We start from the raw sequence: 12791 nt of genomic DNA on the forward strand, positions 1-12791 counted from the left end.
CACAAGAGTAAGGCCTTGAGTGCCCCGTGGGTCAGATGCCCGAGTGTGTGACAGACACACACAGACCCAGAGACACAGAGGAGAGACCCGCACGTGCCGAGATCGAAGGTGTGGGCAGAGAGCAGGAGGAAACAGGAGCTGAATTCCACGGCGAAGCGGCTGGCGGAGGAGCCGGGGGGGGGGGAAACCGCCCACGGCCACGCCACGCGCCTCTCCCCCACTGAGCGCGCGATCGCGCGAGTATAAATGTCGGCGGCGGCGCCGTGGCACGCGCACCTGCGCAGGTCGCCGTCAAGTCGCGGCTCTCCTCTCCGCTCTCCTGCGAAACTCCATCATCGTCCCGCCAGCATCATCATCATCATGTCCTTCTCCAGCGCGAGCGCCACGGGGGGTCCTTCGCACAGGGCGCCCCTGTATAGCGCGAGGAGCCTGTTTGGGACCCCCGGCAGGACCCCGTCCCGCGCGAGCCTGCGCCCCCCGGGCGACGACAAGCAGACCCTGAAGGGTCTCAACGAGCGCCTGGCCGGGTACCTGAGCCAGGTGCGACAGCTCGAGGAGTCCAACATCAGCCTGGAGGAACGGATCCAAGAAATCCTGCTGAAGAGGAAGTCCGTGAGCGAGCGCGACTGGGACGCGCACGAGCGGCCGCTGGATGAGCTCAGGGCGCAGGTAAAGCAGCGCGTGGCGCCCACGTGCTGCAGCGCGACCGTGTTCAGCACAGCAGCGGCGCGCATCGCTGCCTTGGGTCGCGTGCCTGCCTGAAATTCCTCTTGCAAAGTGCGTCTGTGCACGACAGGAAACCACTGTCTGTCAAATATTTCTATGTGAAGTTCATAAAACAAGGGCCTCGAAACATACATGACTGCAAAAACATATCATGCATATCATAACATGCATTTCTTGCCATGATTATACGCATTGTGGGACAGCTGGTAGTGAATCAGTGGGTACAGCTGTTGCCTTTACAGCCAAAGCAAAGATCATAGGTTTGAATCTCACCTGCACTAACCCTGAGCACGGTACTTACCCTAAATTGGTCCAGTAAAAAGAAAAAAAAAAAAACAAAAAAAAAAACCCAGCTGTACAAATGGGTAAACAGCTATAAGTAGATTAACATTTTAAGTCTCTTAGAGAAAAACGTCAGATAAATGTAATTTACGCTTTTCTGAGGATTGCACAGAGTACATTAACTCAGGCAAAGATGGACACAGTGATGTATAATTTCTGTGACCATCGGCTCAGCGTAGCTACAGTGGAAGTCGGTCTCTGTCACCCAGCAGTCAGCGTCTCCAGCTGACGATGTTACATTAAATGGTCTGATGTGGACTGTGCAGGTCCGGAATCTGACCATGGAGAACGCGCGCCTCATTCTGCAGATTGACAACTCCTCTCTGGCTGCCGAAGACTTTGCAATCAAGTAAGACGTGAATCTGTATCACTTTTGATAATGCATTGTTGTTTTGATCCAATACCTGACAGATATAGGTAACTAACAATAGGATATCAGAGACAGATAATAAGTTAGTGATTTCTGGACATTGTTCCACGTTACTATTGATTAATCATTGTTATATTTTGTAATATATCTAGAAAATGCTTGCACAAATACACGTTATTTTATTCAGTTTAATGACCAGATCCCAACTTTTCATGTCTTTTACCGTGTTGTTACTGTGCTGTCTCTGACCATCTGTGGTTCACTTGTGTCTCCTACAGGCGCGATTCCGAACGGGCCCTGCGTCAGGCGGTGGAGCAAGATATGGCCAGCCTGACCAAGGCCACTGAGGAAACCCAGCTGAGATGTGAGCAGCTGCAGAGCGAAATCAACTCTGTGAAGGAGGAGCTGGAAGAGCTCGAGAAGAACCATAAGGAGGTACCTTAATAAGACCCATTTAAAGCCCATGAAAAATGTCCATCCCAAAGTTCATCTCCCACTGACAGCTTGTGCTCCCATACAGGAGGTGACTACACTTCGCTCCCAGATCTCTGATACCAACATCAGAGTGGAGATGGAGTCCCCCAAAGACCACGACCTCAGTGACACCATCAACAAGATCCGCACCCAGTACGAGAAGGCTGCTGAGAAGAACCGCAAGGACACAGCACTCTGGTACCAGAACAAGGTGAGGATCTGCAGCTGGGAGTCCGCTGTGATCCCCAGGCGCCCTGCGGTGACGTGTGCTCTCGTTCTCCATCGCAGTTTGACAACATCACCGCTGAGGAGAAGCAGAACACTGAGGCGCTGCAGACGGACAATCGTGAGCTCAGCGAACTGCGTCGGCAGAAGATGAAGTTGGAGATTGAGCTGCAGGCTCTGCAGAACATGGTGAAGCATCTGACACACGCTAGATCCTCACCTTAGGAGCGCAACTGGTCAAAGTGTTTGAGTGAACTCAATATGTTTCTAAATCTCACAATCGAAGTGACAAAAAAGCTTTATAATGCAGATGACCCTTCTCTTATTTGGAGTCGGGCTCTGATGATTCATACCGTAAGCATCTCCATTCGTTTGGCAAGAATCTCACACTTCCAGCGCTGTTGCTAATGAGCCCATGAGGTCAGCAAAACTGCACGAGTCTACGCCTGAATTGTGAAAGCCTTGGACCCCCTGCGATGTTCCCTCTACTTGTGCACACAGATCAAGGCTTTGGAAAAGACTTTGAATGATACGGAGAACCGTAATGCCCAGGAGCTCCACCGGCTCAACCTAATCATCCAGCAGCTGGAGGCGGAACTGGGGGAATTGAGGACTCAACTGGAACGACAGGCCGCCATGTACCAGGCACTGCTCAATACCAAGATGAAGCTGGAGAATGAGATTGGTGTGTACCGTGGTCACCTCGAGAACCTTTGCGAAGACGAAAGGTGAGGCAATTCTGCGACTGATATCCTTAAATGTTTATAATTCTTAAATGAAGAAAATGTTGCTTGAATACTGAAAGTGGTCTCCATCTTCATGTTTCCTCCCTTTGCAGTGCTAATATGGCAGGAAACTGATGGGGTGACCAGCAGTAGTTAGGAGCGGTGGTGTGGCAGAACTTGCTGCAGGCAATCCCCCAAACAGCTACCAGAGTCAAAGGAGGAGGAGAACTTCGAGAATGCCGCAGTGCCCAGCCAGACCCGTATCTTAACCCTGCAAACATCATGGCTCATTAGCCCCGCCCACCAGAGTTCCTCAGCTGTAATGGCTCCTTACCTGCTCCTGCTGCCTAGCACCTGGCCCTCACCTGTCGCCCAAACTGCCTACCTACCATGTTAACTGTGTTTAGCCTGTTGTTACTGCTGCCTTCCAGGACACTGGATTTCCTTACTAAAATTCCTTACTAATGCTTCCTAACATTTGTCAAAATAATTCTGCCTTCTGCTCTGCAGTAAAATTGGAAGATTTGAACTGTCGGTCGTTGTCTGGTCTTTTACTGTTGACTAAAGCAAATGCTTATACATAAAACTCAGGACTAAGTGTGGTTGCACAACCGGTTTTTGTGTGGTTTCTTCCTGCAAACACACTGGGAAAACTGAACAGCTGTACAAATTTCACTATTTAAACTAGCTTTGCTCAGAGCAGTGCACACAAAATTCTCTGCTGCTGAAACTCCTGGTGTATTTCCCGTGCCTGTAACTGAACAATTCAAAATTTTATAAAAGTCAAATTCTGCTGGATATGTACAGAGAAAAGAGTGTTCTTACACCACATTCTTAAACCACACTTCAACAATAAATACTAATACACCTCTGAACTGTTTAAGTGGAATAATTTTATTGCAATCTGACCAAAATCCCTGCAGGGTTTACATAGAAGCCTGCAGACATTTAGACAGTTTTCCCCCCCAAAGTTTTTAGTTTTCACCATCATTTGATAGTAAAATATATGAACATTAAAAGAAATAAGGTGGGAATACTGCATTTTTTTCAAGAAACACTGGTTTAATATCAGCAAAGACAGGCTGCAAAGCTTAAGTACCAAATGTCCAATGGAATAAAAGATTGTATAAAAAGAGGTCATTTATATTTTTTCCATATACATACACATTACTAATTACGCAAAGCAAGGAACGCTCTTGATTTTTTTTTTTTTCCCCTCCTTGTCTCCCTGAATGATCGGCAGCTTCCTTCCGTGGAATGAGACGCACTGACCAGGGAAGTCCTGGGTCCCGTTTGGTGAGGTGTGGGACCGCTCACTGTCCGGCCCTGTTGAGTAAGGGCCTGAGCCCAGACTTTTTAGCGAGAGAAGGTCTTGCCCCTAGAAGAAAAAAAAATTCCGTTCTAAGTTCCCCTGAACTGGAATAATCATTTAGATGATGCTTTCCTCCAAAGTGACTTACAAGTAATACTATATAGTATTTAGCCGACATCTTTCCACCTAACGTGGCTTATGGTAATGGATACGTTACAGTACACCACCTACAGTGACTCATTCATTGTACAAACCAGACCAACACACACACACGTGCACAATGGGCAATTTAGAGTCACCAATTCAACTGAGACATGTCTGTAGACTGTGGGAGGAAACCAGAGCCCGCAGAGGACACCCATGCAAACACAGGGAGAACATGCAAACTCCACACAGATTGAGTGGTGATCGAATCCTTGTCCTCTTGCACTTCCCAGGTGTTGTGAACACACTACTTGCTGTGGCACTGTGCCAACATATTCTACTTCAGATTCATATATCGCTTCAACATATTCTAGTGTTAATTTAGGAAAGGGCACACACACGCGCGCAAAAAGTGCATATAAGTGGACCAACTGTAGGCTTACGAGATTGTCTTCATCTCCTTCTTCTCAGCATCAGGTCGGGCCCTGTTAAGTACCTTGAGGAAGTCTGAGGTCTTGGCCCTCATTCGTGTGTGGATATAGGCCTGTGGCAGGAAGAGAGACACACTGGGCTGGTCAAAAGGGCCCCCTGTAGACATGCTGAATATGCAGACTACAGAAAGGCACATATACACACACTTGCCTGCAGAGCGATGACTACAAAAAGCATCTGAAATGATGACAAGGTTCTGCACAGCAGCCAACAGCAAACTCACCTTGGAGCACTTTATGTGGTAGTGCAGATAGTCACGGAAGGTGTGAATGAGGTTGATGGTGTTGTCCCTTGCGCTGGCATTCGTGTGGCGGGGGAACAGGACTGCATGGGAGGGATGGACATTTCAGACACACATCAAAAATGGGGGGGGGAACACAGAAAATTAAAATTGCACTCCTGGCTGCACTGATCAATCCCCTGTGCTGATAACTATTAACTTGCAAATCACTTTGGACTACTTTCTGAAGTATAACCAGAAGTGACAAATTTGAGTTTAAAGCTAGTGTTCAGTGCCACTATTCCTCATTGTTTATTTAAAAGGTGTCACTAAAGAATGTTTGCAGTGCTCAAAGCAATGCCTATGCAGAGACATGTGGTTTCCAAATAAAACAGTTCCTAAGCACATTTGTCTTTCTCAGTTTCTTTCATAGCATTCAAGAGCTGTAAATAAAGCATGGCTTACAGTACAGTGGGACAGGGAGTCAGCCTGACAGATGGCTTTCATAGTAGGGAGTGGCCCTGTGTTTACTTTCCAGCCACCATGTAACTAGCCAAAATAACGAGAATGTATGAGCATTGTCTTGGCACAAACAAGCACTGTAGCGTTAGGATGCCCGGGGCATGATGTTCCACCTAAACACCGTTCACAAGAGACACGTGGCAGAGATGGTCACCAGACGCATGCAACAGATGTGTCTGTCCATGTATTCATCATTAATTCATCACTTCAGTACAGCCTCTACTCACCAGATGCCTTTGCCTGAAACCACATACAGCATACAGAGTTTTTTGTTTACGCTTCTTCCTGTTCAGGTGGTGGCCTGTAGTATCAATGCGGTGACCTGTGCTATCTGTGACTGAAACGATCTATTCAGAGGTTGAGCAATTCAGCACTTTACTGCCATAGGTTTACACTAAGTAAATCTTCTGGAGCGGCGCCACATTTTCATAACTAGTTAAATAAAATTTAATGGATAAAGCACACAGAGTCATCCGGGCCAGGTGGTAAGAGACACATGTGACCAGGATCAGCTTCAACTGACACTAACCACAGTTAAAACCACAATGTTGCTATGGAACAAAACGCAGCAGAATCCATTTAGCTAATGTGGAAAGATTGGCCGGGGATGGCTGTGGATCACAGAAATCAACCCTTGCACTGCTTTGGCACAAGTGGGAAAGAGTCTTACCAAAGGTTATGTATCCGATGTTGTCCCCAATGGCAGCATCCGTATCCTTCAGCTCCAGAGGGGGCTCCCTGTGGTTGAACAACACCTGCGGGGCAGTGTGGCTGGCACGACGGCCCTCCTTGAACTCCTGCCAGCACATTAAATAATGGGAGTGAGCCAGTCAGCACAAAAATGCTGATAAAAATGCCCATGGGAATGTGGGAATGGCTTTAGCAACCAACAAAGTCCTGAACACACGAGGCAGGAATTACTCAATTTAGGAATAATCACTTAATGAATTTTCTCTTTTGCAAGACATTCACATTTACTCATTTAGCTGATGCTTTTCTCCAAAGCAACTTACAATTATTTACCCATTTATACAAATGGGTAATTTTAATGGCACAATTTAGGGTAAGTAGCTTGCCCTAAGGGTATATAGACATGATCATTTATACCAACTGTGATTTTTAATTACTGATTTTTTAACAAAATTGTTTGGATTTCAAAGACATAGTTGGATAATGCCAACTTGTCTGCCATTGATTTCTTTTTGCAAAAATAATGTTGCCGATAATTTCAAAAGGTGAAGAACTGCATAGTAGGCACATTTTGAGGTTGGGCTGTCCTGTATACCAAGTTTGTTCTTACTATTCAGGACAACTAGTACAATGTAAAGTGTTTAACAATGGATTAGTTTGCATTTTCCCATGTTTCCATAATTGCATTTCTTTTTTTGGCTCAGGAAGCAGTGAGAAAGTAAATTAAATGTGCTATGAATGGAATCATACGCTAACCTAACATTTTTGGCATTGCAAACACATACACATCATCTGAAACCACTTGTCCCATAAGGGGTCGCGGGGAGCCGGAGCCTAACCCGGCAACACAGGGCGAAAGACTGGAGGGGGTGGGGACACACCCAGGACGGGATACCAGTCCATCGCAAGGCACCCCAAACGGGCTGGAACCCCAGATCCACTGGAGAGCAAGACCTGGTCCAACCCACTGTGCCACCGCACCCCCCGCATTGCAAACAGTTTAAGGGAAAAAAACTGCATTTGTGAACAGAGGTACAAAAGTAGAGCAGACTACAAATAGAGCACTTAAACAGTTTTAGGCTACTGTGTCCTCTAAGGCCCACCTGCATAAACACCTTCCCAATAATCACATCGTCATCGTCCTTGAACACTGTGCTGAAAACCACGGTCACTCTGTCCTTCTTCGCCTCAACATACCTGAATTAAAGAAATGGGAACCACAGAAGAACGGAAAATAAAACACCCTATTAGCAAAGGCAGAAACAGAAAACACTCGTCAGATAGCATGTTTGTGTCACAGTGTTTGTCACTGTATGCCAAAACATTTAGAATATTTACAATTAATTTATAGTGAACATGCAAAACTGTGCACAAAGTCTGAAACCAACACAGGCCACTGGACACAATTACTGCATAATTTTTTGAATGAACAATGGAGAAATGGAAAACTGCAAAAGTTCAAAAGCAAAGTCATCACACCACCAAAAACTGCACATCAACTCACATAGACTCATCATCTCTGTAGTGAACGACTGCTCGCTTCTCGCCCTCTCGACCCTCCTCTTGGAACTTGAAGTACTTCTCAAAGACAGAGGCGAAGCAGTTCCTCTTCAGCATGCCTGCCTGGTGGATCACCTCATTTTTATTATCAGGCAATGAGTCCAGGTCATAAAGCAGTGACACATTGTAGCCTGGGAAGACACAGAGGAACCTTTAGAAACCGTTCAACAAATGTTCTCACAACGCTGTTGAGTAACAGTTTTCCAGCTAAAGGCTCATACCTGATTCTGGTTGTACAAGGAAATTTCCATAAACCCTCTTCAACAACTGAAACAGAATGGAGAGTCTATCACTGACAGGTCACAAAATTATTTTACAGCTAGGATATAGAACAACATCACAACATACAGCAGTGGTATTTAGAGTTTCTTCTCCATGCAACTTTTGGATTTTATGCATAATGTTAATTCAGAAGTAACATGTTATTAATCATTTCTGCTTAAATACTAGTAACACTGTGTTTGTCCCGTTTCCTAAAAGTCATTAGTAGCAAAACCTTTGATTCATATCACTTTCAGGAGATATCAAAACTGTAACACAAAAAACACCTTAACAGAGAAACAGAGCGCTACACCTTGAGCCTATTTGCACAGATTTACATGTCTTTCACATTAAGGAAGACAATGGAATTAAAAGGCCTTTAAAAGGAAGCCCATTTAAATATTTTATGGCTGGACAAGAGTAGAGACCACAAATTTCAATTCCTTTGAAATGTCCCCAGGTTCAAGTAACAACTTTGTAAATATGTTAACCCCAGACTAAAATAAGTTAGGCTATTTGTCAAAAGCGAGTCAGAATGCACTTCCTGTCAGAGACAGTAACCACAATGACTACTCATTTCCTTACATGGCCAGACTGATGCTATGAAACTGTCCCTTTACAACAAATGGCCTAACATCCCTAATATAGAGCAGAAAAGGAAGCTGACTGGATAGACATAACTTATACTACTTCATTTAATACTTCCTGTGTTTTTTGTATGGAGTGCCACTTTTTCCCTCCATAAGGCAATTGCACCTGGCATTTATATTTATTGTGTATTCAAAGTTCAGCTTCTTGGGGGTACAGATTGGCATATTCTTCAGGATACAAGCTGGCCAACAGGGATAGGTACCTCATCAGCACCGTGTTCCTGCAGCTCTTTGTAGAACTTGAGGGAAATGCTGACCATCACTTTGGTCTTATCACCATTGGGGTTGGAGATGTGGTAGAGGACACCATCAAAATCTACAGCAGAGAAAATTACTGACTTTTGATGCAAACGTCATGCAAGACTGTGCCACAAAAGCGACTTTTTGCTTCTTCACATTGTAAAAGGTACATAAGAAATATCTGAAAGTATATTTTAACGAAGGAACACATTTTTCACTATTCTAATCTTTCATATGTAAATAATTATTTAATTTTATTAACATTACATTTAACAACAGTTGCAAGAGAAACATGAACTGGGGCGGTCTTCGTTGACACTGAACTCAAAGTGCACTATACCCTTGAGCCATCTCACTACGTCTGCTGGGTACTTGCCTCAAAAAACAAAAACATGATAGAGAATACAGGCCAGAAGAGCAAAAATGTTATACACATTAAAATACCATTTGGAATTTTGGCTAGCACAAGCTGACAAAAGGTTTGTTGAGACTCAAGACTCTTACTAAACTTTCAGTAAGATGCATATCACTTCGGAGAAAAGTGTCTGCTAAATTAATAAACTTAAATGTAAAATTACCTGCAAATGTGACCTCCACTGCTTCAGGCTTGTTGCTGGGGAGAAAAAAGATTTTTAAGAGAAACAGACTTTAGTTCCATACCTACTCAGCTGGAATTTAATAGCAGACACTGATGGACAGGGAGAATCTCAACATGTGACCTGTAGACTGTGACTTTTGCTGTAGCTACAGGAACATAGGCCACAGGTATAGTGACTATCCTCAGCAGTACAACGCACTACATTCACAAACACTCAAATACATCCATCAAGAGTTTCACAAAGCTTAAGCAGAAATGCATTTTTCTGGACAAAACACTCCCTTTTGATAAATCCAGAAATTCTGTTTCTGTACTTGTCACGGATCAATGAATTAGTTACCAAACATGGAAAAACAAATAGTCAAGAAAAAGAAGAAAATGTACCTTAACTATTTTAAAGACGACCAAATACAACATTACATGTATTTTAAATTTGCTTACTTTAGGACCTGTTAAAAATGTAAGCATAGTTTGCAGACATAAACACAATTCCCACAGGTACAACTGAAAGCAAATTATTCTGAGAACAGAAAAGGGGTGCCTGCATGCAAGATGTGTCTTTATATGGAGTGCACACTGAAAAAGCTGTGGGCCAAGAAGAGAAGACTATGTTTTAGCAGCACTGAGCGCATGTTGTAACTTGATGATGGAATGCAGGCATATGCCTATATATGCAAGAATGGCTCTCACTGTGCACTTTTTGAAATTGTACCTGCACATAAGTGTCAAATCATGCTACCTACATAAAGCTGTGGTCAACTGAACTGCATTCAGTGCAAACACTTTGACGTAGTAAATGGTATTAACAGACATCCAGAGAATATCTACAGTCAGATAGCACACAGTTCTCTATTCACAGCTGGTACTCTGACAGATAGAGCTTCCAGTTCAGGAGGGGTGCCGGTGTTCATCTTATCAAACACAGCAGATGATGGCATAACAGCACTTTAATGCGCAATTATCTATTTGTCAATCACATTAACAGAAAGCTGAAGGTCAGAATGCAGCAGCTGCACTTCCACACAGGTGAGTGTGAGTGGTGGGAACTCAGGGAAGTGCAGCAATGGCTTCAATACACTCCCTGACCACAAAACATATGCACTGCAATTCACTACTGATGGGTTTTACTCCATCACTCCAATACTCTAGTACTCAAATAGTTAACTACTCCAACACCCCAGTTAATGATGCAAAATTACAATATGAAAGTAGTCAAAGACTCTTTTATGGTACTCAAACACTCAATTACTCCATTGTGCCAATGGTCAGTAACCTGAATACTCCAGTAAACTAATCTTCCACTTCCTCACTGTAAAACCACTCAAGACCCCAATATTCTTTCTTCTTGTACTTAATGTTCCATAATCCAATGTGACGCCAATACTACTAGAGTTAAGTATTATTCAGTTATCCCAGTTCTCAGTTACCCCAGCTCTCCAACATCCCATTGCTTAAATACTACAGTACTTGATTACTTTGTACTCGAATCCTCTCCCCTAAGGCCTACACAGACACACCCCGTCGTCAGTGTCATTCACATTCGGTAGGAGGATGTCAAAGACACAATGAATAAAGCCCATTCGATGCATTCACTTTACAAAACTCGACATCCGCTCACAGATAAAACATTGATTTTAAACACAGCAGCAGCACAAATAAAATGAGGAAAACACCAAATTCTCACCCATTGGACGCGCTCTCAAATTTCAGAGTCAACGTCTCCTCTATAATCCGGTTGTTAATTTCCAACAGAATCATGACGACACTGTGAAATGTTCTTTGAAATAAGACTAATTATTTTTCAAAATATGAACTTAATTTGCTGCTTTATTTCGAGGACGCCTTGCTATGTGACTTTCCGGTACGACTGAACACTTCCGCCTAGCAGCACTTCCGTTCTGTTCTGTTCTCTGAGGACCCCAAGCGGGCTGACTATGGTAGCGCCTGATTCTAATCTTAGCCTTTCTAAAATACGCAAGCACCCTTGCACTTTATGCAAAAATGTTATAGTGGTAGTAACTTAAAGAGATGTCTAATATATATATATAAAACATATTTATATATAACATATATTAGCAGCTGCCATTAAGACTGGCTGCTGAAATCCAGTAACTCGAGTTGGATTAAAAAAATTCAGATACAGCATTTCTCTTTAATTGTTTGTCTAAGACGTATCTGAGGAAGTAATAATTGTTCAAAAGGAACGTGTACTACGACAAAACTCGCCAACTGTAATTCGCTTCCACGGAACATAAACCCGTTGGAGTCGTGCAGTAATGCGGAAGCGGCACACGCCTCGTCGAAACCAAACGAGCCCCCCTGTAGCCAAACAAATGGCAGCTGTCATTCATCTTCTCTTTTGGTTTTACAACATCCTACAGCTTCAACTGTACAAATGTTTATCATTTTCATTCAGTGCCAACAAAATGTCAGCATGCAGTTTTCTGTTTCAATTTTAGCTGCATCAGTGGGTGTCACGGAAAAGCCATGGCATGTCTTTTCAGTTAGTTCTCCCATACAAATGTTGCCCCAGCACGTTAAACTATGCCCTTGCATTAGACATTTCCGCATGGGTCCTTCCTCTTAAATCCATCCCTTCAAAAGCATTGCTGATGAAAAGGGAGAACGGTGTTCTGCTGCACGTAAAAACTTTCAATAATTTCCAGTGACTTACACTCATCACTTCTTTAACTTAATGTTTTCTGAATGCAGATGAATCAGTGAAAATAGTCTGCTTGTTATTAAGAAAAATCTTTTCTGGGGTATCCTTGAAAATACATTAAAGAAATGGGGTTTTCAGAAATATGGGATCTGATCTTCCTGGCCCAACTTCTTTCATCTGTGAAAACACGGAAAACCTATGCGAGATCTTCCCGCTGTTGTTCCATCAATAGAAAACCGATGACCCCAGACCACCCCTACGTAGAGTTTAGGGAACAAAGAACCACTTAAATAGTATATTGAGTGTCATGATGCTTGGGGCAACTTTTCCGGATTAAAGTAATATGATCCACCTGCACAACGGCAATGCAGGCAGCATTACTGTGCACAAACTGAAATACCCTAGAGAAAAGTTTTCCCAGTTTCTGTACCAAGGAGAACTGACCAAAAAGACAGATCAGTGTAAGAGTATGTATTCCCATCTCCCCACCTGTGTCAGTAGCCAACTGTTCCACACCCTTTTTCCTCATCCTAAATGCGGAAGAGCAGAAAAAGTCTCCTGGCATGATCAGTAAAACA

At 43.6% G+C, this 12791-nt stretch overlaps 2 protein-coding genes across 2 annotated transcripts; one reads left to right on the forward strand and one right to left on the reverse strand.

The window, feature by feature from the left end:
- Positions 1-239: 239 nt before the first annotated feature.
- LOC108924303 (keratin, type I cytoskeletal 18-like) lies at positions 240-3697 on the forward strand. The gene is made up of 7 exons (XM_018735596.2): positions 240-669; positions 1335-1417; positions 1717-1873; positions 1959-2123; positions 2201-2326; positions 2639-2865; positions 2976-3697. Exons 1-7 carry the CDS (start codon positions 247-249, stop codon positions 2995-2997), a joined length of 1203 nt encoding a protein of 400 aa, XP_018591112.2. The 5' UTR covers positions 240-246; the 3' UTR covers positions 2998-3697.
- Positions 3698-4062: 365 nt separating this feature from the next.
- Positions 4063-11461, reverse strand: LOC108924304 (actin-related protein 2/3 complex subunit 2-A). The gene is made up of 10 exons (XM_018735597.2): positions 11236-11461; positions 9532-9566; positions 8917-9029; positions 8024-8069; positions 7747-7933; positions 7346-7439; positions 6223-6349; positions 5034-5134; positions 4762-4862; positions 4063-4240 (listed from the first exon to the last, which is right to left on the reverse strand). Exons 1-10 carry the CDS (start codon positions 11307-11309, stop codon positions 4219-4221), a joined length of 900 nt encoding a protein of 299 aa, XP_018591113.1. The 5' UTR covers positions 11310-11461; the 3' UTR covers positions 4063-4218.
- Positions 11462-12791: the final 1330 nt, after the last annotated feature.

The sequence above is a fragment of the Scleropages formosus genome, chromosome 21, assembly GCF_900964775.1.
Source record: "Scleropages formosus chromosome 21, fSclFor1.1, whole genome shotgun sequence".
NCBI lineage: Eukaryota > Metazoa > Chordata > Actinopteri > Osteoglossiformes > Osteoglossidae > Scleropages > Scleropages formosus.